Below are 25963 nucleotides of genomic sequence, written 5' to 3'. Positions count from 1 at the left end.
GGGGGGGGGGGGGGGGGGGGGGGGGACTCACCGACTGGAAGTCGTCCTCATCGTCAGACATGCCCTCAAACATGAAGCCTCCTGTCAGATAAAAATGCATTTTTGTACATGTGTAGTGCCAACACAACAAAAGCGGATACATAAAAATGCATTTAAAACACAATTATAAAGGAAAACCAAGAACAAGAAGTAAACAATAATGTAGGTGAATCAATTTACAGTAGGCTTATAAAAAAAATAAAAAAAAAGAGTAAAAAATATATTTTTTATGTTTAAAATATATGTTGAAAAAAATGCTCTATTTTAAAAGGGCAGACAACACTGTAAGTAGGTGTCTGTCGCATTTTATTTAAATATTAAACTAGTGTCTGCCTCAATTCAGTTGTTTCAATATCTGGAGCTTGCCAACAGCAATTCTTTATAACTATTAGCGATCCTCTCCTGCTTGCCATAGATTATGTCAGTTTTTACCACGCCATCCTTCTTGCTCACCCGGCATATCGCTGTAAGAACTGGCAGAGACGTTGCGAGAAGAGCTGGCACTGGACTGAGCGGGCATACTACCTGCCACAGAGTGCAAGACCAGGATGATGGCGTTGACGAGGGCAGGGTGTGAGCTGATCAATCTATCAAAACACACACACACGAAAAGTGTACATGTGAATATAAAAAGGGCCTTCCACTCGGGTGTCTGTACTGTACTTGTGTCATAGCAGAGCCAATAACAAAGAAAAAGCGCTCTCACACATCCAGCATGTTAGGGTCTGTGAACTGCACAAAGAGATCTTTGTCTTGGAGCACACCTGAACAGATAAAAGGGTGTTAGGGGAAATGTTACTATTTGCATATTTGCATGGTGCAACAATAACAGTGTTTATAAAACTCCGCTGGTCTTACCTAAGGCAACTGGGTCTGACCTAAGCCCTGGTGTCGCCACAATGATCTGATCCAGAGACTCTTTATTTGTCAGCATTTTATATACCTAAGTGTTGGGTAAAGACAGTAAGACCCATTAATAAATGTAGCAGCCAGTAGAAAAAGCAGCAGTAACGTAGTTGCTGTAGTTGCAGCAGGCAGCAATTGTTCAGATACTCAGACAACATTAAATGAACAATATGTTGGCAGTTGCCGGAAATATCGGAGTATAATTTGCATTATTATATTATATAAAATCAATACTAATTTAACCATATACATGATAAGGGTGCATTGCAGGTTTGAGATACATTGGGAGGAGGTACTGACTGGTGGTGATAATGATATACAACACAAGCTTCATCTAGAGATCATTTGGATAGAGATATACCAGCTTGTCAGAAAGAAATGAGCAGCAATAAATGGGACCACTTGAACATTTTGTTTTTTTGTTTTTTTTTTTAAATCAACATGTTTTTAGGAATGTTTAAACCATAAACACCACAAATAAATCTCTGGTGTACACCCATGGCCGAATCTGCTGTCTGATTTCAATGAAGTTTCTGCATCACTCCGCAAATTAAATAGTTTCATGACAGATCGGAATACACTATGGATGCAAAATATAAAAAGTTGTTTGAGTACCGAGTGTGATTTAAAAGGTTGACCCTTTCTGATGCTGACAAGTATCACCATCTTCCTATGTACCAGTATCCATGGATCACACCATTTTATGTCAGAAAAATATGCCCATTCTTATCTGAACTACTTCATCGCTCAAGCCAACATGTTGGTATTCCAAAAGTGGTTGTGCTTAGTAGGTTTATGTCATGGAAAGCTGCTGGCCCATAACAGCTAAACCTGTTGCTGTTGAGGACAATGTTTGACCAGCTCGTAGCTGCCCAGGGCCCTGTTCACATACACACAGTGCTTAAATGCATGTAGAGTGATCTAATCAGAAGTAAACAGCTGTAAACACTGGAATGACTGCACTCCAAATCCAAAAACAAAATCCATCCAACCACTCAAGCCAAAACATTTTCAGGTCAAGGACGCAAATTAGTAAAGTGCAAACATCCCGATGCATTCCTGCAGTCCGCAGTGAAGGACAACCTAATTAACTTTTTACTGTGTGTAAGGCAGAAAGCTACCAAACCCTACTGGATATGGTTTATTGCCGGTGTGACAAGGCTCAAAGCGATGAGACAGTCACAGTTTTCCTACAGATATAATCAAATTGGAGGAGAAGTGAAATCTGATCTGAAGAGGTCAATCAGGACAAATTTTACATTTTGTGCAGCCAGATGTGTCAGAACAGAAGATAATAAATCTACATGAGGCTTAAACGTATGCCCTTCAGTGGTACCAAAGACTGTCCAAAACTGCATCGAGTGAGAAATCACATGAGCGGTGGGTGGAAGACCAAACATTGTTCTTCTTGATATTGACTAAAATGAACTACAACACTAAATCAAGTAAAGATGTTTATTAATACACATTTTAACCATTTTCTCTAAATCTAAGCACCTAAGTAGATCAAATGGAACATCATTTACACTCTTGGGAGCACTGAGAGAAGGAGGGAGAGGGGTGTCACCATGGGCACTGCAGTGCTTGCCGCTGTGTGTTTGTCTACTCACTGAATCTCTGTAGGCAGAGTTGAGAGAGTGAAGAGCAGCATGAAAGACCCTGAACTCCCTGGCTGCAGTTGCTCTGTTCACAGGCTCTAGAGGAGAAAACATTTTCAGATCCAGACTTTCAGTTTCATTTACAGTACAACTTATACAAAATGACAAACAGACAGACCTGGACTGCTCTCTGGCTCTGGCCATGTTTTTTTGAGGATGTGTATGGTAGATCCCGGTTGAATCCCACAGGAATCCAGTGTTAGATCATCCTTAAGCTTTCGCCCACAGTGGACCAGCTCTAGTGCGAAAATATGAACAGAGACAGAACACTTTCAGCACAAACATAACAATGACATAACCATGAACAGCAGCACAAACACAGAAACATCTCAATCACAGCAAAGCGATCATGTTCAAACGCCAAAGCTGTAACTGACCTATTAGTTCAGGGTCTGGGATGGAGTCTGGGAGCTGTGCTGCAACGAGTTGTTTTAAAGTAGCGACTCTGTATCCTCCAGGTGAAACATCCCCTGGCATCATCTCTGGGAAGTGGAAGATGGATTTGGGCTGATCCATCAGCTTCAAAGACAGCTGCCAGTCTGAAGAAGCCATCTCTACCTTTTACAGAAGCAGAGTAAAAACGCTAACTTACAATCAGCAGGTCCTGGTATCATCAGCCTGGGGTTCTTAACGTTGGCCAGAGTTAAATGATGTATTATCGTTTCACTATGTTTTATTTGAAGATCGACCAGAGAAAGTAATGTCTATCTTTGTTCAGTAACGTCACCACATGCTACATGAGATAAACGTTAGACGTATTGTTATTACCTTCATATATCTTTTGGGGGGTTGTGCCATGAAACGTTACGTTAGCAAACCTGCTCAACCCCTGTGTTAGCTGTTTAGCCTTTGCTAAAAAAAATTAAATAAAAAGCCTGCAGATTAACTGAATTAAACGTGAGCTCTTCGTATCGTGTGACTGGTTAAGAACAACCTCTTGATAGCATCAAAAGAAATGCCAAACACAAACACCACGACCACTGCACTCTTTAAGAAGCGCACACTCACCGTTTTCTTGTTGACACTCGAGTCACTTCCTGGTTTTAGTCACGTGGTCTACGTTACGTTTACTTCCACTGTCCAAGCAAAGGAGCGTTTGCTTCTGTCTTTTCTCTGTGGATTTTTAACCATGGCCAATCCTAAAATGTCTAAGGGCAGACGTTATTCCATACAGAATTTTATGGTCTGCGTGCCTCATTTTAGGACACACTGATCACCAGTCTAAATAAAGGTGTAGCCCAATCATCAGGCGAACCTCTGCTTACAAACTAGGCATCCATGCCAATGTAATGGTTTTAAAAATATAGGCTATATAATAGTCAATCCGGCCCATGGTGGATTTAATCAAAAAGCTATATTAATCCAGGCAAATTATATAGGTAGGCAGGAGGCATGCTAAGCCTACAGTAAAGTTATTTAAGATATCTCTGTTTATTTCTGCAGTGATAGGTTTAAAGATTGTACGTAAATACGACGTATTCTATACAGATACATATTATTTGATCATAACTTGCATTTGTCATGCAGTATAATAGGCTATGTTGTAAGAAAACGAGGTAGGCTATATCGGCATGTGCACAAATGGTTAACCTGGGGGGTCGGGACTCTCCAGACTCTTTTCCCCCCTCGGTATGACATCACTGCTGGACAAAGCAACAAGGAGTGGTTTCTCTGAAGACAACCGTCCCAAATCAATGGAACACACTCACACACTCTGAAAAAATCCTCCTATTGCTTTATCCACCGTCTAAACCAACTGTTATCGTGTCGACAGCGGTTCTAGTTTTGCTTTGTTCTAAGAGGAACCACTCTGGAAAATCACATCGGCTGTGTTGCTCAGCGAAAAGAGTCACCGCCGCTGGATGGTTACTGTTTTTTTTTAAGTTTCGCCCCCCACTAACATGGTAAGCCCTAAGAAATTGTGTTTGAAAGCGCAGCACGAGCTAACAGACAGATTATCATATGTAGGCAGGAAAGGACAACTGTTAACTTTTATTTTTTAAAGACGAGCAACAGCTGGCGGGAGCAGAAGAAACCCGTGAACCCAGGGCAGGGTAACTAGTTCACATATCTGGCGCTGTTCTCTGTAATGTCTGGTAATTGTTTATAGTTTTAAAGCAAGACAGACGATCGCTGAGCTATACAGTGTACACAGTTTCAGCTATATGAATGAAATGGAATGCGCCCCCATTTGACAAAAGTCAACACTGCAGTGTAACGGAAACTTTAACAGTTTACTATGCATTTGCCTTTGTACCCAGTCTGTCATTGAGATAGTCACCTATAAAAACAAATAAATCCTCACTCACTATTTTTGTGTGTGAATGGATTTAACTGTTTCAGGATAGACTGGGTCAGGGTGGGTTCCCAACTTGAGGGTTGAGACCCAACAAGGAGCCACAAGACAAATTTGAGGGGTCAGATGATTAACAGGAAGGAAAAGTGGGAACAAATCTACACTGAATTGTGCTTATTTTTTCAGACTTTCCTCTAAGTTGTTTATTTTTTCATGTGAATTACGTCATTTGGTTGAACCGGTCACAGCTAGAAGCTGCAAGTTGACATTCCTTAGTTTTTAAGGGGTCACAAGGAAAAAAGAATCAAGCTCCACAAGCATAGGAGCTGCTGTTCGCTGCAATGAGGATGTCGGCTGGCTTCATGCTGCCCTTCTCACATGACGGTGCAGCTGTGCTGCGCTGGCAGGTACAGCTTCCTGTTGGATGTAGGAGGATGTAGTATTTTCCACTCTGACAGCTCGTATAGGAAATTATTTCTGATATAGTGGCGCGATAATGATGTTATTTGACACTGTGAAGATGCATCTTTTTTTTTGCCAGGGATGTGATTGCAGTCTGTGACAGTAGGCATTTCATAGTATTATGTAATCTCCATATTAATGCACATATGTCAAGCCACCGTAAGATAAAGGTTACACTAAATTTGCTGCTGTGGCTTTACAAAAGCAGGGTGTTCGAGTATCTTTTTCTGGTCTTGAGAAGACACATATGCCCTCCAGTTGTCACTTCTTCATTTGCTAATTATCAGTCAGATAAAAATATTCAGTCTAGTATTAATACATGGGGGGTGGTGGAACAGTGGATAAAACACACGCCTTTGGTGTGAAAGACTGGGGTTCTAATCCACTGTTAGACACCAAGACACAACACTTAACCCCTAGTTGCTCCAGAGGCATGCGACATATATATCAATTGTAAGTCGCTTTGGAAAAAAGCGTCAGCTAAATAAATAAATGTAATGTAATACTACTGCAATCTCTCGCCTATTATTGGATTTCTGTATGAGACTGGTACATGGCCTAGTCTGAACTGTAAATTAAAGTTTCAGAAGTTAAAATGAAAGTTGTAAAGCAAAAACTTTTATTCAACGTCTGATGCATAAAGCTTTCTTGAAGTTTATGGAGCTCTTCTTTCTTCATTTTGAGAAACTAATGCATTAATTGACTTGACTACTATGGGGAACATTTCCCAGCATGAAGTGAATCCAGTCATCCCTTAAGGTGGCTTGCTAAATTCTCACCATATGGATTTGAAAGGCTCACTTTCCTCCCTTGATGCGGTCCTCAATGGGACCGGTGTGTTCCACGTTGGAAATGTCCCCATTGTCAAGGGTTGACTGGTTCCCAATGGTTTGAGGAGCTTGGCAATGGTGCTAGCCATATGCCAATGAGATATTTGAGCCCAGAAGGTCAATCAGACCCATTATATTAATTGTGTTTAAGAATGGCCTTGTCATCCAGGAGAGGAGTGGACTCAAAAGCAGTAGTGTCAGTAAAAAGACAAACTGTTAAAGAACCACTGTCACAGATTTCTGGAAAGAATACTGTGATGGTACAATGAGCATGTCAAATTTGTAAATCTTAATGTTCTGTGATACTTCAAGAATCATTTCTCTTTCCTTTGAACTCTGTAAGAAGCTTAATAATCCTTAGCACAGTGTCAAAATGAAATACACTGGTGATTATGGCTCAAAAGCTACCGACCAATCACTAAAAGAAAGTCAAGGCATTCAGACTGTCAAACAGTGACTTTTTTCCCATTTTAATGGTGCTCATTTTAGAGAGCACCCCTATTAGTTAATTCCATGAACAGCATTGAAATCTGAATAAAGAGCTAGCAATAGTTTTGGTACACTGGTGTAATATAGGGTTGGATAACATAGCCTTTAAAAAAGTTGAATTGTGAAAGGAAAGGAACTAAAAAGCATTTACATGCTGGCATGGGGTCAGTTTAAGTACTTGAGTCATTCAATAAAAAACCCTTTTGATGGTTTCCTGGTGTCTGAACAACACGGGCAGAGTCAGACTGTGGTTTGGTGTGTTGGCATATTACATTTCAGGCTATCCTTAGGAAGACTTACAAATGTATTTACAGAAACCCTGCCCTTTTGGAGGGGATCGGCTGTGCTATGTGTCTGGTCTTGTCTTCATTGAATATTTATTCCCATTTTTGAATGTGCAGTATTCTGTGCTTCTGAATATCTTGGGAGAATCAGATAGTGTAACAAGCGTCTCTTTTGGGTTAGCAGGCTAATGCTTTCTGAAAGTCCAGAGAGCAAGTGGTGAGTGTGCTGCTACGGAAACTTTGTGATGAAGCTGCTCTCCTGCCCGCATCCTCTTGGCTGAAGCCATAAATGGAGCCTCATGGAAAAGGTTTTGGTGAAGCCATGAGGTGGAGCTACCACAGCAGTATTGAAAACATCACAAGTGATCTGTTAGCTGCCTTCCCCAATCTAAATCTAAATCTCTGTGTCCACACAACATATAAGAAAACAAAGTTTTCAAAACTTTTAATTGTAGATTTGTGTAGACATTTAGCCGCTCAGACTAAAGTTTCACTTATTGGTGGGACGTTACAAAAAATTATTTTCTCAGATTTTAAAACACTGTTAAAGGTAGATAGAAAGACAGCGTGGATATGGAAAACTGAGCTTTTGTAATTTAGCAGCAATGTTATCAAGCTATCTTTCTCTAGTATTGCCAGCCGCTCAATGCAAGGGTTGTTGTTGCAACAACACTATCAGTGTTCATGTGTGCAGTTTTCAAACAACAGAAACAGAAAAAAATATGTGAATGACAGTACTGTGTGATTATAGTATTTAAAAGTGGTGAAAATGGAACGTTATGCTGCTTATCTGAACACATTTATTGAAACCTTCATCCATTTTCTCGAAACTTTAAACACAAAACCCAGTCTTTAAACTACATTCACAAAATCCCTGACTCTTCTGGCAAAATCAAACAATCGCCTCAAAACCACGTGATCTGTGCAAAAAAATCAAACAATGCTTTCAAAACATAAAGCCAGCCAGTCAATATGTAAAACACTACAGAGCATTGTTTAGACACTACATCAAAAAATTGAGAACACCGACAGGCTCAGATTGTTGTCTGAGTGTCTGACAACATTATGGAAAGAATCCCTACTGAGATACCTTGGTGACACCTTGGTGTTTTTAACCCTTTAAAACACCTATGTCACACAATAACACAAGCAAACTAACCGTCCGAGGCAGAGGTAGACCAGCAACTCACGTGTTCTGCAAGGTAAAATTACTGTTTATATCAATGGAGTCTGGTTGCTTTGACAATTGCGATATAGTGACTGTTGTGTGTGGATGTACTTTGATGGGGCATTACATTGCAGCCCTGTCTCACTGTTACTGCAGTGTGCTCGCTCAATACTGGACCAATTTTTAAAAATGTCCCAATTAGTCACATAGACACAAAGTGACAAGGTACCCTTTAACTTTCCCATTTATTTTTAATGACCTTAGTTGTTGTTGGCCTCTATGAATAGTTATAGTATTTGCACCACTTTCCCCTACGATTGTCTAATGTTCTACAAACAGAAATGTATGCCATCAGAATAATTTGTTGCTGTAAACAAAAAATGCTATAACATAAAATTTGGGCATGGAGAACTCACAAAGAGGAGGTGAGTGTGAAGAAACAAAGGAGCCCTTTCTCTTATGTGCTAAGAAATGATGTCACGCTAAATCAGTTACTGACAGGAAACTAAAGGATGAATGACTGCTGGTGGATTGTTACTCGTATCCTTTTTTCTGCTTAAGGATATTTCTCTTTTTTTGTTTGAAGCACGTCAAATTAACAAAACCCATTTCACCATAACACCACACAGAGCACACGATACAATACACAGTGCATTTGTGCATGATATTACAGCACATCATAACACAATAAAAATATCTGGAGAAGATATCCAATGACTTTAATGACAGTAGAATATTTCTAGTTATATTTTTTTGGTGGCGTTAGTACTCGTTAATTAAGTAGAAATTCCTCCATTAGCTTAATATTTTAAATGCTGAGTATGTCGGTTTTATAATAGAAACCCCTTCCTTTCTCTGTTTTTGTCTTCCTCTTTATTCTTTTGTACTCTGCATTCTTGCACACAATACACATCGCTTATCTACCTATGCACAGTATTTGTCTCTCTAGTGGAAAACATAGCCTTAGTCTACTTTTTCTGGTTTACCCTGACAAAATATTACCCAAAGTATACAACAGTGTTTAACATTGCTGAGACTTTTTATCTGTTCCTGCATGGTAGAGTGAAAGTAGATAGGGAGGGGGGAAGTTTTGTCTGTCTTTTTTTGTTTTGCTCCTAAAGTAGGGTTTTCCCTCTGGATAGCAGAGAGAATGACTTGACTTCTTTCTTGTCAACTTTGGAAGTCCTCTTTTGTCATATGTCACAGCTCCACTCTCTCTGAAAGAGAAAAGCCTTGAGCGGGCCAGAGAATAGACTGAAATAGTCACCTTCAAATATACTTTATGATAAGTAATATATTCTGGACCCTAAGATGGCCTATATTTAATGAAATATGTTGCATTGTCTCATCTTCTCAAACTCCACCCACCTGAGAGACCAAGCAAGATAAAAACAAAGACATAGAAGACCCCCCTTTCTGTTTCTGTCATTTTGTAATCACCCTTCTGTCCAGACATTCCCTTATTTTTCCTGTACTGTAGTGTTCTGTGTTCTTACAATCAAAATCTCCTCCTCAGATGTCTGTGTTTTTTCCCCTGCAGCACTGTGTCTGAAGAAGTTGACCTGCGGTTCGAATCCACGTTGGAAGACCATGCTGTCCCTCCTGCTTCCTGCAATGCTGGCCGTCCAAGCTATGGGTGGGTATCTCCCCTGCCTGTGCCCTGCCATTAGATCAGAGTCACCGCAGTGGGAAATGCCACTTTCTGTTAAACAATACACCCTGCAGGGCCTATTAGTCTTCCCCCTTCAAAGGCTTCGCCCAGCAAAACAACAGTTCAAATGAGGCTACTCCCAAAAAGTAATGTGCCAATAGTTGGAAAGTTATAAACCCTCCCTGTTTAAACTCTCATCCATCCAGACGAGCTGACAAAAAAAACATACTCTTATTTATACAGACGTCCTGCCTCAGGGAGTAAAAAGACATTTTTCACAATAATTCCTTTAATTTGAGTTTTTACAGGGTTACAACTCTATGATAGGGAGGGTGTCTTTTTTTTATATTTTTCTTTAAATTAAGCTTGTAAAACAGAATTGCTTTGACCTTTTCCAGACAGGTGAGGAGTAGATCTCGGGGCTAGGGTGAGGCCCTCGCTGGAAAGTGCTAGAAGTGCAGTTTTTCTGCTGTGACTCAGGGAGTGCGATGTGGAAGTCATTCTCTTATATTTATAACACTGGGAAGCATGGCGGTGGTTGATGTTGCAACTGAGGACTCATAACTCACGCACTCAGAAGTTTTATTTCGGTAGAAATGGTTCTCCAAGAAAAACTTGTGTCATCATAATAAAAGAGACAAATAGCCTGTGTGGGCCTGATAATGTCTCAAGATATGGTAAATAAAAGAAGGGAATTGAGCATGTCAAAAGAGGGGTTGTGGGAGAGTGCGTATATTTTAACACCACCCTTTTCCCAGTTGTCTGTGTGGCTGAGACATAATGTGAATTAAAATCTCACCGTGGACGACATTCCTTTATATTAATGTATAGTCTGAAGAAGAAGGAGGAAGGCATGCATGCCAGAACTGGGCCCAGCATACTGTGGCTCACCCACAAAGTTCACAAAGAACTTTTATCATCCAAAACAGCATGATTTAGAAAGAGCTATTTTTTGCCTTTTTCTGCACTTTGGTTGAGCTGACAACCTCCTATCGGCCATCAGTGGCACATTTCAATCTTGACTCAGTGGACCCAAGTGTCTTCAGTGGTTCATTAGGGACCTATTCTCTCCCAGCACAAATGGGCCCGCGGCCTGCTCATTACCGGCTGTGTGGCATCCACTGCCTAACTCACTCCTCTCACCGGGAGGGAAGAGGAGGAGGTGTCTGGGACTGATGGAGCCCTTTAACTCACGGGTAATGGGCTATTGTAGCTCAAACAATGATTCAGTTTCTCTCTGCTAACTGGAGCACTAAGTGAATTAGTTGGGGTCTAGCTTGATGCTATAGTCTCTGTACATGGAATGCTTGTATGATGGTACAGAAACACTGCATGCCTTTGCGGAGCTTATTTAATTTTGTGTAATATTAGTAACTTCAGCTGTGCCACCAGCTTCAAAGACAGTTGTGGTGCATTTTTATATCAACACAGACAAGTTCAATCTTTTGACTCTAATTAATGTATATTGAGTGCAATGTCTATTTTTTTTACCAGTATAGGACAACAGTAATTATCTGAGGAACTGATTAAAGATCAGTTTGTTTATTTTTTTGCTTCTTGGCCAGAGAAACAGAAATGCTACAGACTTGTGTAATTATATGAGCCTCTGTGTATTTGTGTATATGTCTGGGTCTCCTAGGTCTCCAGGTCCCTCGCTGGGATTACTGGCTGTAATCTTCCTTGTATTCAGCCGTGTCACTGCTGGATAACTCCAGCAAGTGCCCATATCAGTAGACACGATTAGACTTTGTGGTCTCTGCCAGCACGCTTCCTATCATCACAAACAGTATTTGTGGAAGAAAAACACAAGGACAGTGCATGGCAACAGTGTCATCCCAACGCAGTAACATTGTCTCTGTAGCTCCCAGCTGACTCAGTAGTCAGATGATGGATCATTTTCCCTGAAACCTCACCCTGATGTTACTCATACAGCACTGCACAGCTGTTGTGTCACCGCAGCGATGAGGAGGCTTGTCTGTAAGGAGTTGTTGTTTTTGTGCTTAAATGCAGTATTGAGGATGCAGAAGTGAGGGGAATTGACAACACCTACCCAGTCTGGCTTGGACCCTTGACCCTACTGGTTTGTAATAGCTTAGGTTTATTTTCATTGCACTCATTATAACCCATAGTGGTTATACATGCCAGCAAAATGCATGAACTGTCTGTGTATATGTACAGTAATAGTAGCTGAGTACAGTAACATCCTTGGCTCACTCCAGCAGAGCACACAGCACTGTCAGCCAGTGGCAGAGCTAACAGGAGGCTGTCTAGCTAATTGCTTGTTGTTGTCATACTCTCTGTTCAGTTAGCACAGCTAGTAGGCAGCCAGAGCTCGCCCTGCGCAGCTCTTAGCACCCAAACAATGAAAGAGAATTGTATTTATGCAAATGCGGGAATGGAAAGCTGACCCGATTTCACTCTCAGTGATGGGGGCTGTAAGGTGATTCAAATTAATTAGCCTAATTGGAGTGATTGCATCTATCGCAGTGGTCGGCAGGCACACATTATGGCGGGGCTCCGGAGCGTGAAAATAGCCCGCTCATGCCTGCATCTCTGGTGTACTTTTTAAAGGTCTGCTAACTATGAATGCCCTCTTCCTGTCCTCCTTTTCTCTTCACAGCAATTGATTCTGCAGAGAGGGGACACTTTAGCCTGTGCAGAAATTCAATTTAGGGTTATTACCCCATATCAGTGATGTTCTTGCTAATTTGATTGCGTCCAGTGAAGTATCCTTTTAAAAACAACCGAGGACAGGCTCAACAAAGATTGGTTTCGCCGCAATGCATACATAATGACCAGCCTCTGCTGGCTTGCCACTGTCTCACCGTTCCCCAGCTCTTCTTTTCTCACAGTGCGCTCATCGAAACAGAGTGCATTACCCAACAAGCACCTCATGATTATTTCAACAAGGCCTAAAAATGCTGCCTTGTGGGATTGTTAAAAAATTGATACGGTTAATATGCCGAGATTGCAGTTCTGGAGGGGAAGAGGGGCCCGGAGCCATATGTGGGTATGCTGTGCGCCTAGTGGGCTGTGATGAATGAGTTGAACGGATGCTGATCTGTGCTTGGAAAGCATCACAGCCACTGACTTGCTGAGGAAGCAACCCGGCAGCTGACACAGGGAGACACCTACCTCCAGGGTGTTGCCTCGGTGATGTGGCGTTGGCGATGTCTGGCACGGGGGCTCTGTCATCGAGACGGCGCACAGCTGGCGACAAACTGACCCTTGCTTAACCTCGAATCGCTCCTGGTGCATGGAACCGTGAATCACCAAAGGATATGAACCTGTGAAAGAGCTGGAGTCATTTCATGAGACAGCAGATGTAAAACAAATGCCCCATCAGAGGCATCAGGAAAAAAAAAATCATCAACTCTTCCTGGCTCCATTTTAATGAACACCATAATGTGTATACCTCAGTGTAGCAAAATTAGCTGCACTGAAGTCGCATCTGAACCCATGACTCTCCTGCCACCTTGGAGTGCTTTCTCGTCCACCAGCCCCACTCCTCCCTTTTCCATCCCCAGCCTCCTGCTCATCAAACGGCTCTCTGTCTTTCAGGCTCGTAAGCCAGAAATTCGCCCTTATCTGCCCGCTGTTCTTCAGCCGGCGCTATTATCTGACTGCCGGAGCCCATTAACAGGTTATTGAGATGGCATACATCCATGAAGGAAGTGAGACAGAGGGAACAGAGATAGGGAGCAAGAAAGAGAGTGAAAATAGTGAGTCCCATCTTGATTTGTGACATTGCTGAAAATAAGCAAGTCAGAGTCCTTGTCTTCCCCATCTGCCATCACCTGTATCTCTACCTGAGTGAGGGCACTTGCACTCCATGATGAGTTCCTGGAGCAAAAAAATGGGGAAGGAAGAGATTATTCTCAGAGCTTAATGTTGAAAGTGACCCCTTTACACCACAGATGGCTTTAAGACTCCCTTATAATCTCATCCATATTGTGCCTCTTTCTCTGAGGTGCCAATTGAAAGCCGCTGCCCAAGACACAGACTATTTTTCAGATTGCTAATTTCGAACCAAATCGTGCTTACTATGCACACACTCCCATCGCTCCCTTAATGTCTTCCAGATGCTAATTCTTTTTTCGGAATGGGAGTCTTTTGGACATCCACATCTGCTCCTGACGGCATGAAATCAAAAGCTAGCTTTCCCCTCAGACTTTTACAGGGATTGGTTATATCATAAGAATAATCGGTATGAAAGGACTCACAGATCCTTTGAGCAGAATCCTTTGATGTTCAGGTGGTGCAAAATGTCCAGAATGAAAATGTGTTGAGCTGCAGTTACGCTCATCAACAGATGGGGGCAGTGTTGTAAAAGCATATTCTCCTGCTTCTCTGCTTGCCTGACCAAACCCTACTGTCATTGCAGTCTGTTAGTATTGCACCTGTTTACTTTGCTGTGTCAATATTGCCCCCTCCAGTGTTATTGCTTGGGTTTTCCTTATGTATGAAACCATTTTAATATTTCCATGTCACATTGTTCCGCAGGGTTTTTGACATACCCCTTAAACATGTGTAGGCCTAATTGATGTGCTTAACAAAAGGCTGATTGTGTAAATGACTATGTTCACTGTCTGTTATTGAACTGTCACCACTGTTACCTTTATAAAGAGAGTGTGAGGTGCTACTCTTTGTGTGGTTGTAGTCGGTTTTGAACTGAGTCAAGTTAGAATTATTTGTTGTATTGCTTATTGAAACAGGGGATTGGGATTGAATTGCATGTTAAAACATGTGTGTTTATGAATGCAAATCTGCCTGCCGATTGTGTGTGTATCTGTGTTTGTGTGTGTCAAGGACAGTACAGGGGCCTGGACAACATCTGTACTAGCGTTGTGTAGGCTACACCTGTGTGTTTGTATGCGAGTGTCGCTGGTCATGCTGATGGGAACCTCTCTGCTCCAGAGCGGCGTCTCCATTGTAGTGTCTCATGTCCAATTCCTCAGACAGTGTGTTGCTGTGGAGCTGTCAGGAGTCATACAGGTGTGGAATATCAATGTGTTCTCTGCCGTTTGGGCGTCTGTGTCTCCATGAAATTGTGTGTGGGAGGGTGTGTTTGTGTGTGTACAGCTGGATATTATTTGGATTTTATTGATACTGATACCACAGATACTGTTAATTAATACCAATGCTAACTTTTACTAGTTCCCTTATCCAACAACGCAGAGCCATTGTAATACATATTTACTTACCACTTGTTACAGCTTCCACACAATAGATTTTCTGCAAAAATATTCCTCTCCAGCTGTCAAGTCAATAAACGGCAGCAGAAATTAAATAACCATCGTTTTAAATGAAGACTCACACTCACACAGAACTGATCATTTCTGGCATCAGCATGATGAGGTTTTTTGAAATGTGGAATATTTTGTCCCAGAAGGGATAAGCTGCTAGAATTCAGCAATGATCAACAGTTTGATACAACTCCCTACCAATGGAGCATGCTGTGGCTCTAGCTGGGCTCATGTCTATGGATATAAATTAAGGATGATCAAAAGAATGATTCCAGCCTCTGAGAAACACACAACTTTGCTATTTCGCACTTTTCTTCTCTCGTTCTTACTATTAAATTGGTTTAATTTGACCCACACCCATTTTGAAGGCTTGAAATATGTCTGCAGAATGTTTGATTTCATGTCAGCTAATGGATTACAATTGTGACCGGTTTTCACTGTGGAAGAAAAAGCAGCAAATGACCATAAAAACTCTTGCAGCATAATCCACTTCTCTGCTGTCCATCTGTGTCCTCAGTGTGTTCCAAACAGTCACAGTTTTGCCAAAACTCTGCGAAATGCACAATGTCCATCTCTCGGTCCTAAAAAGATGTATTTTATGACAATAGTCCGATAATGTTTGCCCACTAGCTCACCACATTTTCTTTCCTACTTAAATTGTTGTCAGTCTCTGTGTATGCCAGAAACCCCAAATACAATGACTTTGACTCAGTTTTTATACACCACCAGAAAAGTCAGAAATAAAACTATAAAACAGTGTATTTACATGTTAAATGATTTTATCCCAACTTGTTTCTGTGCATTTTTCATTGAATGTCTATGTAGGCCTGTCAGTCATTAAACTATTAATATCTCAAAATTAAAAAAAATATATATATATATATGTTTAACTGACATATATGAAATAATTTGTGAAAGCCCCACATCACCACTTTCAACTGGTTTTCTGAGCATGTCTCTACATAATCTATAAATTAAGTTATTTTATTATGAATAAAACATGCTCACCGATGAATAGACAGACTCCAGAGGAAATCGTTTCATGCGCCAGTGTCGCTGGAAGCCATGCCACAGTGCACGTAATATTAGTACCCTGGAACTTTACATTTGAATGGAATGTAGACAGCATTAATGTTATTAATACAGTTTTTCTGTCATGGTATGTTAAAATGTCTGCCACGAAAAGGGCCTGTTATAAGATACTGTGTCTCTGTTAGAGAGGCACTTTAGCACTTCTAGTCTCTTTACCATGTGCCTTGCTTTATGTGGTGACCATAGCTATTAGTTTACACTAACAGTGTGATCCTGGACAGCGTGTATAAAAAAAATCTGAAGTGCAGTGTAGCTTTTAATATCATCTGTTCAAAATAGATTCAGTTTCTTTAATGGTAAAATCAACACAGGTGTGAGGTGCACACATCAAACCCAGTCAAACGAATGCCTATATCTACAAAACTAGATTGACTGGTGAAGGCTGATAATCCCAGTCCACTTATCGTTTGTGCACACACTGTATTTTGAAGCACATGTGGGTGCAAGCATGTGCACTCACTTGTCTTTATATGCCAGGATGATGTGAGATATCACTGGATCTTATTTACCAACTGCCTCATGCGTCACCCTGCAAGCACCCCCACCCTATTTAAGCTGTGACCCTACTATTTGCTGTCTGTTTGCATCCCACGCTGTCTCTGTCTCACACTGCTGTGTCTAGCTAGCTTCGGTTTACTATAAAAAAAACCCAACATGACAGAAGCAAATCCAGCAGCAGCCATGCCTTGCACACCTGAGGAAAGCATGATGGGAGGAGGTGTTGATAGTGGCGAGGTGGTGAGCAGTCTTAAAAGTAGAGTGGAGAGCAGTGTGAAGATCACTTGCAGCCTTTTCTAGCCAGCCCTGTGCCTCGCTGCTAAGCAGGGCCCGTTGCCAGCGCCCGCGAAGGCTGTAATGAGTTTATTTCATGTCGGCTGTGAAAGTGCCCGTCTCTGTCTCGCAGGCACTCAAACAGAGCTGAGGCCCATAAACACAAAGTGCAGTGTGTAAATCCCCACGGTCTGACATCTCCCAGCCTGCCCTCTATGGCTTCTGAGCATCTCTTTATCGAGAGGGAGAAGGGAGAGGCGAGATCCCCACTTACCCCTCCAGAAGACACCACGGCCCCTAGCTATAAGGTGCAGCCCGGCCCCCTCACCAAAGACAACTTGTTATAATCTTTAACCTCAACTACTTAAACTTGTCTTGTTTAAAGATTGCATGTTTTTTATTTATTTTTTTTATTTCATGTCGAGGACAGAGCATGCTGTTTGCAGGTGAAAGTGCACACTGATTCGCTTTGGCTCGTGGTATTTCACCTCTGACGAATAGGACATCAGATGTGCGCTTTCCATGACGTCAGCCAGCCTGGCTTGCCCTCCTCTCCTGTCCAGTGCCCTCCCCTTGATGCAATGCAAAATGCTCCGCCTTTGTTCTCTTTCCAAGCGTCTGTGTCACTACACAAGGTCCCTGTATAGAGAGATGCGTCCTCTCAGGGCCTCGGAGCGAGTGTTAGGTCACTGGTTTAAGAAGCAGCGAGTGAAAGAGGAGGAGCGAGATATAGAAAGAGGAAGCAGAGTTTCTATCTCTCTCTTCTCTCTGACATGGCTTTGGTCTGTGTTGAGGGATTAGTGTGTGAGGCTCCACCACAGGCTCATCCATGGCTTGTTTCCAGATATTATCTTTAAGTGTGAGCTCAACACCGGCCTTTCTTTCTCTCCGCTTCCCTTCCCCCTTCTTGTATGAACTCAGTGGTGTGAGTCATACCAGGCTGCTCGGGGAGTGATTTAATTGCTCTCTCTCCTCCTCCTTCAACATTCACGTCTCAGAAAGGGGCTGTCACTGACCCTCCACTCCTACAAAATAAGCAAAAAACACCAGTGCCCTATTCATTACCGCAAAGGTTGGGCCACCTCCAAAGACAGCAAAATACACACTCCAGAAATTTGCTCCGTTATCCCTATTGATGGCGGCACAATACCGCCTTCTCCTGCCGTGCTTTGCCCTGATAACTATTCTGTATTGTTTGCCATGCTGTAGTCCAGCTGAGTGAATGCAGGCACAATATGGGGTGATGGGGTGAAAACTTTTGAAGTAGCTTTTCTAATCACAGTAAGGGGGGAAAAACTGCCATTTTCACCATGGGTTAGGGTGAGAATTGTTGTGTGACTGGTTGGTAAGGAGGCTTCAAATTGCTCCAGGTCAAGCTGTAGGGCAACATTTTCATTCAAAATAAAGATATGCCAACCCATGAACCCGTGACACAGGTATGATGGACTATTATAGCAAAACAGCTTTGTTTTGTTTTCCAGGTTTCCTGTTTCTGTTTTATATTTGATGCTTGGGGGGAAAAAAAACAATTGTTTGTCATAAAAAAAAAAGTGCCCCTCACTTACAGGCTTTTCATTAGGGCCCGAACTCCCCAGGTTTAGGTGGAGCAGTGGGGTATTTAGACATCCCTCTGTGTATTCTTGTCCCACTTCTCTGCACTTGTGAGGTTAGCCAGTAGGTGGCACTGTTCCTACAGATCAGCACATTGTTGGGGTGTAATGTGGGGAGGCTACCTTGCTGGGAATGGCTGAATGTGATTGAAAATAGGTCTGCCTTGACATAGCAATACCCATCCCTATATGAACCCTCTCAGATGAAAGACTTGTTTGTTGTTAATGGGGGAAGTAATTATTGCACCTCTGCAGCAGTCAAAGCTCCTTAACAGCAAAGTGATCCAACGTTGTCATTGGCTGTGTGATAGACAGAGCTCAAAAAGGGGTGAGGAGGCTAAAATGCCACTGTGATTTTAACAACCAGAGAGGCTGAACATAAAATAGAGTGTATGGCTCCAGGGGCCGGCTGGCTGATGAGTGTCTCAGAGTTGCCTAAGAGCAGACAGAGATCAATGGAGAATGCTGACTACTACTATGGATGTACTCTGGGCTGCCTGAGATGGCTACTTATCCAGAATGATTATGCAGTGTACTCTAGAAAAACAAAACACACAGGCACACACACACACACACACACACACACACAGATGCACACACACAGATGCACAGAAAACTTAAGCAGCCGGTGAGTGGAAGGGAGTCACTTTTTATTCCCACCAAAAAACACACACACTCAGGAGTTTTTGCTGCTGTTATACCCCCCCCCCCCCCTAACAGATTTCTCACTTTTGATTTAACTAACGATTTAACTAAAGCTATACAGATGTTGTTGCTTCCGATCGCTGAGTTTCAGCGCACTGAGCCATCGCCAGGAGGCAAAGCCTATAGGAACACAAAGTCCTAATGCTTACCTCCAGATCCCTCTTCTTCCCTCTTGCCTTCATCCCGTCTCGCCCGCTCTGTGCTACCATGCTGCACAAACAAAGTGGATGTTTCTGAAGCAGTCACAGCATATATTTCAAAATGCTGCATTGATTTTTTTTTTTCCAAAGGCATTCAAATTTGACTAGGTGTCAGTCTGTCACATTTGAACACAGCACACTGAATTAATGCTGTGATTCAGTGAATACTGTATGTTTATGCTAGGCCTGGGCCAAATAGTATTTACTAATATTGTTTATTGTTTATTTTAGACTGCCTAGGTGACAAATGGGTGATGTTTGGCATATAAGATTGACACAGTGAAAGTTGCAGAGTCAAGATGATGTGAGGAAGATTTTGTGTATTTCATATATTTTTCAGTGGTTGACAGCGTACCTGACATTTTCTAACATACAGCAAAACACACCCCTATCTAAGTAGGAAAAACACAATATTATTAGTTTTTTCAATTACATTTTTTATTGACATCTATCAAATTTCCGACCTCTTCTATTGTAGCTGTGGTGGAAGTGCTTGTCCCAGAGCAGCCAGTGGTGGCGCTGCACGGCAAGGATGCCATACTTAGCTGCTCCTTCAACCACACCAGCCCCTTTGACCTGTCTGATGTGAGCGTCTTCTGGCAGCTGACAGACACCAAACGCAGTGTGCACATGTACAGGGAGGGACGCGACCAGCTGGTGGACCAGGCTGAGAGATTTGCCAACCGTACCAGCCTGTTCCCCGCCCAGCTGGGCCTGGGCAACGCTTCGCTTCTGTTGAGCCGGGTGGTGGTGGCTGATGAAGGCAGCTATACCTGCTTCGTCAGGGTGAAGGACTACAGCAGTGCTGCTTTGCTGCTGCAGGTGGCCGGTGAGTCAAGCTGTGACGCCCATGACACATGAACACTCACATGGACACTTATAACCAGGAACGGGGCTGCAAATAACTACACCCTATATACCGTGCATTACCTCAGTTATGTTGCTTTTTCCTGTGTAATAATGTTTATTTGCATTGTTCCTGTTAAATAAACTAACACCAAGATTGGCTTTAATTGACACTGATAATTAGTATTCACTCGAATTCTCTCTGATAATCGATGAGTCATGTTTATCAAGCAACAATGTCACAAAACAGAAAGATACCAATTTGGATATTTGAGGATTTTAAAATCTGATATTCCGATATATCTGGGATATTCCTCTTTTCAGAAACACATAACATAAGCAAAGATTGGTCCTAACATTTTTTATGTGTAGTTATGAGACCTCGCCAAGATAACATGACATAATGCATAAACTAATTGCTATAAATAGTACTTTGAACAAAAGTACAGCTGGTTATGTCAGATGTTGGCCATGTTTTCTGGCAGACTTCCAAACTGTGTGTTGCCAACAGGTGAGTTGCCCTCTGTTGGACAAACTATGCATTGACAACACTCATAACACCAGTGACGGATCAGTAGTCCGTCTCTCCGTTTTTTTTTTAAGTGTCATTATTGGCTGTTATAAACATAAATGCTGATTTATCTGCAATTAGATCACATTGGCCAATAATATCGGCACTCTGATTTATTGGGTCTGGGCTCTACTTTTTATACACATTTTTCAAAAATGTCATTTTATAGAATTGAATCAGAGCAAAATAATTACAAGATGGATTAATAATAATAACAAATAATTTGTTACAGCCCTAAATGTATGCATTTCTTTGATTAATTCCATTTTATGTTTGGGACACCAGCAATTTAGGATAGCACTGGCATTAAGTTAGGGGATTCACCGAAGGCAGATTAAAAAAATTAAGCAGTGGGGGCCGTGATGTGGTAAGCTCGAAAAATGCTGGATCCTACATTTCCCATGATACAACCTGATAGTATCTTTTGTTAGGCTTCTCCTGACTGGTAAATACACATAGCTTTACCACTCCACTCCCCTAGTTTGTAATGCACAATTTCTATAATTTGTCACCAAACTTAGATCAATGTGATGACATCATCAGAGTTAGTTTTCTCAGACTAGAAAAAACTTGCCGAGAGCCACAGAAAACATTATATTATAATTATATTGTAATGGTTTTCACACACACACACACACACACACACACACAAACACACATGTTTATTGTGTTAGAGTGCAAGGTAATTATAACAATCCAAAGAACTAAACACATGAAATAGAAATGTTTTAAGGATTCCTTCTGGTGTTCAATGCATCGGCTAGATAACGGATAAATGCTGTTTCATCAGCTAATGTTTGCATCGTAGTTTCACTTTACATTTTGAATTGATTGGCTTGAAAGTGATTTGACCTCAACACTTATACACATCTATACACTAATACTATGCAATTAAATGCATTATACAGTTATCTATGGTGAAGGCGAGTCATTTCTTTTCACTAGATGTAAACAGGTGATAAACTGTTTCCTCAGGGCCGCTGAGCAGCGTTGTTGGTCAATAAGCGCTGATTGTGGTCTCTGTCATGGTCAATATCTGCTGACTTTGATTATTAGCTGTTGTTGCGGTCAATCAGCCTCCACCAACATTGTCTCTGCTGTGTGACTATATCGCCCACCTTCACGGCTGAGCACTTTTTATTTATTTATAATGATACTGTGTGCCTTTCCTTCCTTCTCCCATTTCTATATCTGTTGTAAGATTGTCCCTCTGTTATCTGAGGATGAATGTGCATTAGGCAGTGTTAATGAATAACATTTTTTTCCTCCTTGTTGGGGAGAGGGAAAACAATGTCTCCAACGGGGACAACTGGGTTCCATTTTATGCATTAGATTTATAGATCTTCTATTTTTAGCATGCATTTACTGTTAACATTGGAGACTTCCTTCATGCTGTGCTGGAAGAAAATGAAAGGAGCCCTCGATGGAAATCTGCATGTCAGTCAAATGGACAGCTGGGGATGGTAGCATGTACCATTCTAAATCTGTCTTTGTGTTAAGAGTCCACTTTTCAAAAAGCAGCTCAGACAAACTTATTTCATCTCGCCCTCAGCTCCACCCCATTGTTTGCTGTGAAATGATTGGTTCTGGGAATACAGCAGCCTCTTTCCCCACCACCCCTGTAACTCGTGCTTTTGCTCAAGGGATTGGAGAAGCGTGATTTCAGCCGAGGCTGACGATTCACCCCTCACCTCCACCTGTCTACCCTCTTTTCTATGCCATAGGCTGAGTCATCCCAAATCTCCAAGCCTGCCAGTTTTCTCCCATGCCTGCCCACCTCAGCGCCCCGGCTTGCACCGTATTTCCTTTCTGGGAGTGGCTCATTGCTTTGGCACTCTAGAGAGAGCAGCGTTAGAGTGTAGGAATGCAGCATCAGGATGTACCACAGATGCTGTCCGTGTCTGTGGGATCTTAAGCACTGTGTTATGCTAAGCTCCCTAAATATAATTAAGAATTTAATGGGAATCATGTCAAACAGTTCCCAGGGTGACTCTCACTGCAGAGAATCTAACTAAAGTCAGTATGTGTCTGCTGCTCTCTTATCCTCTCCCCCTTCTCACACATCCTTACCAACCCCATACCTACTTTTCTCCTCTCTCCCACCCTGAATCCCTCCCGTCTTCCTCTTTCTGTTTACGCTTGCCTTTTTTTCAGCCCCCTATTCCAAGCCTGTAGTGACTTTGGAGCCTGAATCCAACCTGCGGCCAGGTGATGAGGTGGCCTTGACTTGTGAGGCCTATGGCGGTTATCCTCAAGCTAGTGTGATATGGCAAGATGGGGGCGGGCGCAACTTGACGGACAATTTCACCACTTCAGTGGTGGCCAATGAGGAAGGGCTGTTCACTCTGACCAGCATGCTGACAGTTGTGCTGGAGCCCAACAGCACCTACAGCTGCCGACTGATCAATCCACTACTGGGTGAGGAGGGCTACTCCTTTGTCACAATCACAGGTGAGTGTGGTTCTTCATCTCTCTTTCTCTATAAATAGCTTCTGGGTCTTTCAGTCAGTGTTGTCACTCCCATTCTGGTGCAAAGTAAACAATATTCACTGGCTTCCTGCGGTGTTAGAATGTTTCCAGCTCAGACTAATCTTGTTTTCAGTCATGCATACGCAGAGTTTCTTATTAAAGTTGTGTGCTTTCATGAATCAATCCATCAGTCATATTTTATGCTTTATTGGAGACAACTTTTTGCTTTGTCTTTCTAAGGCACTCTTTCCTGCTAAGAGTAACTGTTCAGCTCCACCTAAATTAATAAGAAATAATGAAATGTCCAATTATGGTTCAATAAGCATAACCCATCAAACCCATCAGTTCTTGTGCATCATTAAATTAGATCAGTGGGTGATTATTTCTCTGAGGATAGTCAAATAGCTATTCATCACATATTTGAGAAGGCAATACAGTAATAAAAGATTGTGCTAGATTGATTGATTGGTCTCCTAGCTGCTGTCTGCAGAGAAAGTCTGCTAACCAGGAGGTAGATTGATATGTTTGCCTTTCTTTGATTGTTAGATGTAATCTTGAGCTGGGTGTGTGACAGTACCTATGTGATAGGTCTAATGGTCTCCTCAACCTGCCCACCACCGCCACCCACTGCCCACCACCGCCACCCACTGCCCAAGCCTCCCCACCACCCTGCTGGTATACTCTGTGTGTTAAGTGCAAGGAGAGTGTCGTGTAAGGTGGGCCAAGGCTGGGTCTCTAATGGGAGCAGCATTGTGTGAAATGGCTCATAAATAAGTAAAGGTGGCCTGAGCCTGCTCTCTGGGCTGGAGCTGGTGCTGGAGCTCGGGCTGGTGAGGCGGAGGTCGAGGCAGAGGTCAGGGAGTGCTGCTCCACTGGGCTGGGAAATGACTGTGCTGTCTGGAAACAGGATGGTCGATTGGCAGGCAGCCTTGCTGGACGGCTGAGGGAAGGTGGCCTTTCTAACAGTTTGGTTGGCCTCTTTCAAAACAGCACAGATAATCAGTCAGAGGGACCACTGGGGGAGTGGAGAAAGGTATTAAACACATGGTAAGAATGAAATATGACTGGAAGGTAGCAGTGTTAAAATAGTCTATGGCTGCTATTATCCTGCAACCTTTGGTGGATTGATGTACTATATCAGGTTTGGTTGAAATAGACATGATAGTTTTATTACCATTGATGGATTTTTTTGTCTCCTCTATTTCCCCTCTACAAACGACACTCTCTGATTGAGTCATCAGGACTGGTGATTTAGATTTGTCTTTTTTCAGGGGAGGTGAGTCACTGTGAAACAGTGACAGTGACTTTACTTTTCTTTAGTACCATGCAGTTTAAAGCCATACATTTTAAGCCACCTACAGGTTGGCTACCTGATGGTGGAACCGCTGACATTTCAACATCAGTGACATAGCCAGAAATACTCACTTGTGTACTAAAATCATAGTGCAAGACATGGAGGGTTGGCCTTCAGGGATGCCATAATCATAGGCATCATAGTCCAGTACTCCTGTCATCTTTTTGTGGAATAAAACTAGCAACAGTTAAGACTACTTGTCAGCATGGATGCTCTGCTGTGTTGTGTGGAGAATAAGTGTTTGACCGTGCACCTTGTCATAGCCAGTATGATGATTGCTGCTTGTTATAATAATAATAATAATAATTAGTAAAGCTTTTATCCAAAGCGACTTGCAATTGCCGTATATGTCAGAGGGTGCACGCCTCTGGAGCAATTAGGAGTTAAGGGTCTTGCTCAGGGACACATTGGTGGATGTCACAGTGGGAATTGAACCCAGGTCTCCCACACTAGAGGTATGTGTCTTACCCACTGTCCCATTACTCTGAGATAAGGGCAAGAGTCACAAAGCTCTGTGTGTGATGGACTGGCAGAATTGACATCTTCTCTACCAGCAAATAATGTGTGCTGGGCTCATGTAGCATTACTGCATAGAGATTTTTTGCTGTTTTATATGGATGAGAAACATCTTGTATTTTCCCGGATTTGCTTATAGGGCTATCACCTGGACCGGATCCTGCTTCAGATGCAATTGCATTGGGGACTTGGGGTAGCAGGCGAACCAGGCTAACTGGCAGACTTTGAGAATGCTACTAATTGTCTACCTTTCAGAAAAACACAGCATGTTTTTCTCAAAGGTAGTTTTCTGACATAAAAAAATACTTTGTGCTCCACAAGTTTGATTGGCTCCACTTTTATTTTCAGTTTTTCTAAATGATTTACCTTTACCATATGTTGTTAAAATGCAGATGTAGTTATGTATGCGGATCACTTGTACTTCAACAACATTAGTAGAGAGAATATACATGTTGATGTATAGCCTTACTGGATGGGTGAGAATGAATGTACAGTATTAGTAAAGTACGTTACCAAAATGAAATGTGTTGTATTTGGTAGCAGGAATGTTCTTGCTGATGCCACTGCACTCGCTTTATTATTATTTTTTACTACTACTATTTACTACTATCTTTACTATTATCACTAAATCAAAATTACTGGATGTTTAAATGAGATATTTTGTTGTCTTGGTCTGACCAGATTGATTACATTGTTTCCATGATGGGAAAATGGCATTGCAATTTAAAAGGAAATGTTGTGCACATGTTCAGTCTTCTGTGATGACTGACACTGTTCAGCCACTTGTTCTGTCACACCTG

General features: G+C 42.1%; 2 protein-coding genes across 6 annotated transcripts in view; one reads left to right on the top strand and one right to left on the bottom strand.

The window, feature by feature from the left end:
• The window catches only part of LOC123958435 (ubiquitin-like protein 7), a 5337-nt gene extending 1598 nt beyond the window's left edge, over positions 1-3739 (bottom strand). Inside the window, exons 1-8 of one of the 3 annotated variants that reach the window (XM_046031757.1) lie at positions 3612-3739; positions 2981-3161; positions 2722-2841; positions 2556-2641; positions 898-982; positions 746-803; positions 493-626; positions 32-81 (exon numbers count right to left, since the gene is read on the bottom strand). In XM_046031757.1, the coding sequence (XP_045887713.1) occupies positions 32-81; positions 493-626; positions 746-803; positions 898-982; positions 2556-2641; positions 2722-2841; positions 2981-3155 (708 nt within the window). In that variant the 5' untranslated portion in view covers positions 3156-3161; positions 3612-3739. Of the gene's footprint in view, positions 1-31; positions 82-492; positions 627-745; positions 804-897; positions 983-2555; positions 2642-2721; positions 2842-2980; positions 3162-3371; positions 3579-3611 lie in introns of those variants that run through there. The other 2 variants (XM_046031758.1, XM_046031756.1) reach the window with 2 other exon arrangements.
• Positions 3740-4226: 487 nt separating this feature from the next.
• Positions 4227-25963, top strand: part of cd276 (CD276 molecule) — a 65621-nt gene continuing 43884 nt past the window's right edge. The window contains exons 1-4 of one of the 3 annotated variants that reach the window (XR_006822060.1): positions 4227-4507; positions 9673-9768; positions 19886-20236; positions 22979-23275. Coding sequence is in view for 2 of the 3 variants with exons in the window: in XM_046031759.1 (XP_045887715.1) it covers positions 9723-9768; positions 19886-20236; positions 22979-23275 (694 nt within the window). In the remaining variant the exon portion in view is untranslated. Of the gene's footprint in view, positions 4508-4534; positions 4658-9672; positions 9769-19885; positions 20237-22978; positions 23276-25963 lie in introns of those variants that run through there. The other 2 variants (XM_046031759.1, XM_046031761.1) reach the window with 2 other exon arrangements.

Source organism: Micropterus dolomieu, linkage group LG20, assembly GCF_021292245.1.
Source record: "Micropterus dolomieu isolate WLL.071019.BEF.003 ecotype Adirondacks linkage group LG20, ASM2129224v1, whole genome shotgun sequence".
Classification (NCBI taxonomy): domain Eukaryota; kingdom Metazoa; phylum Chordata; class Actinopteri; order Centrarchiformes; family Centrarchidae; genus Micropterus; species Micropterus dolomieu.
This window is presented reverse-complemented; position numbering and strand designations above follow the sequence as displayed.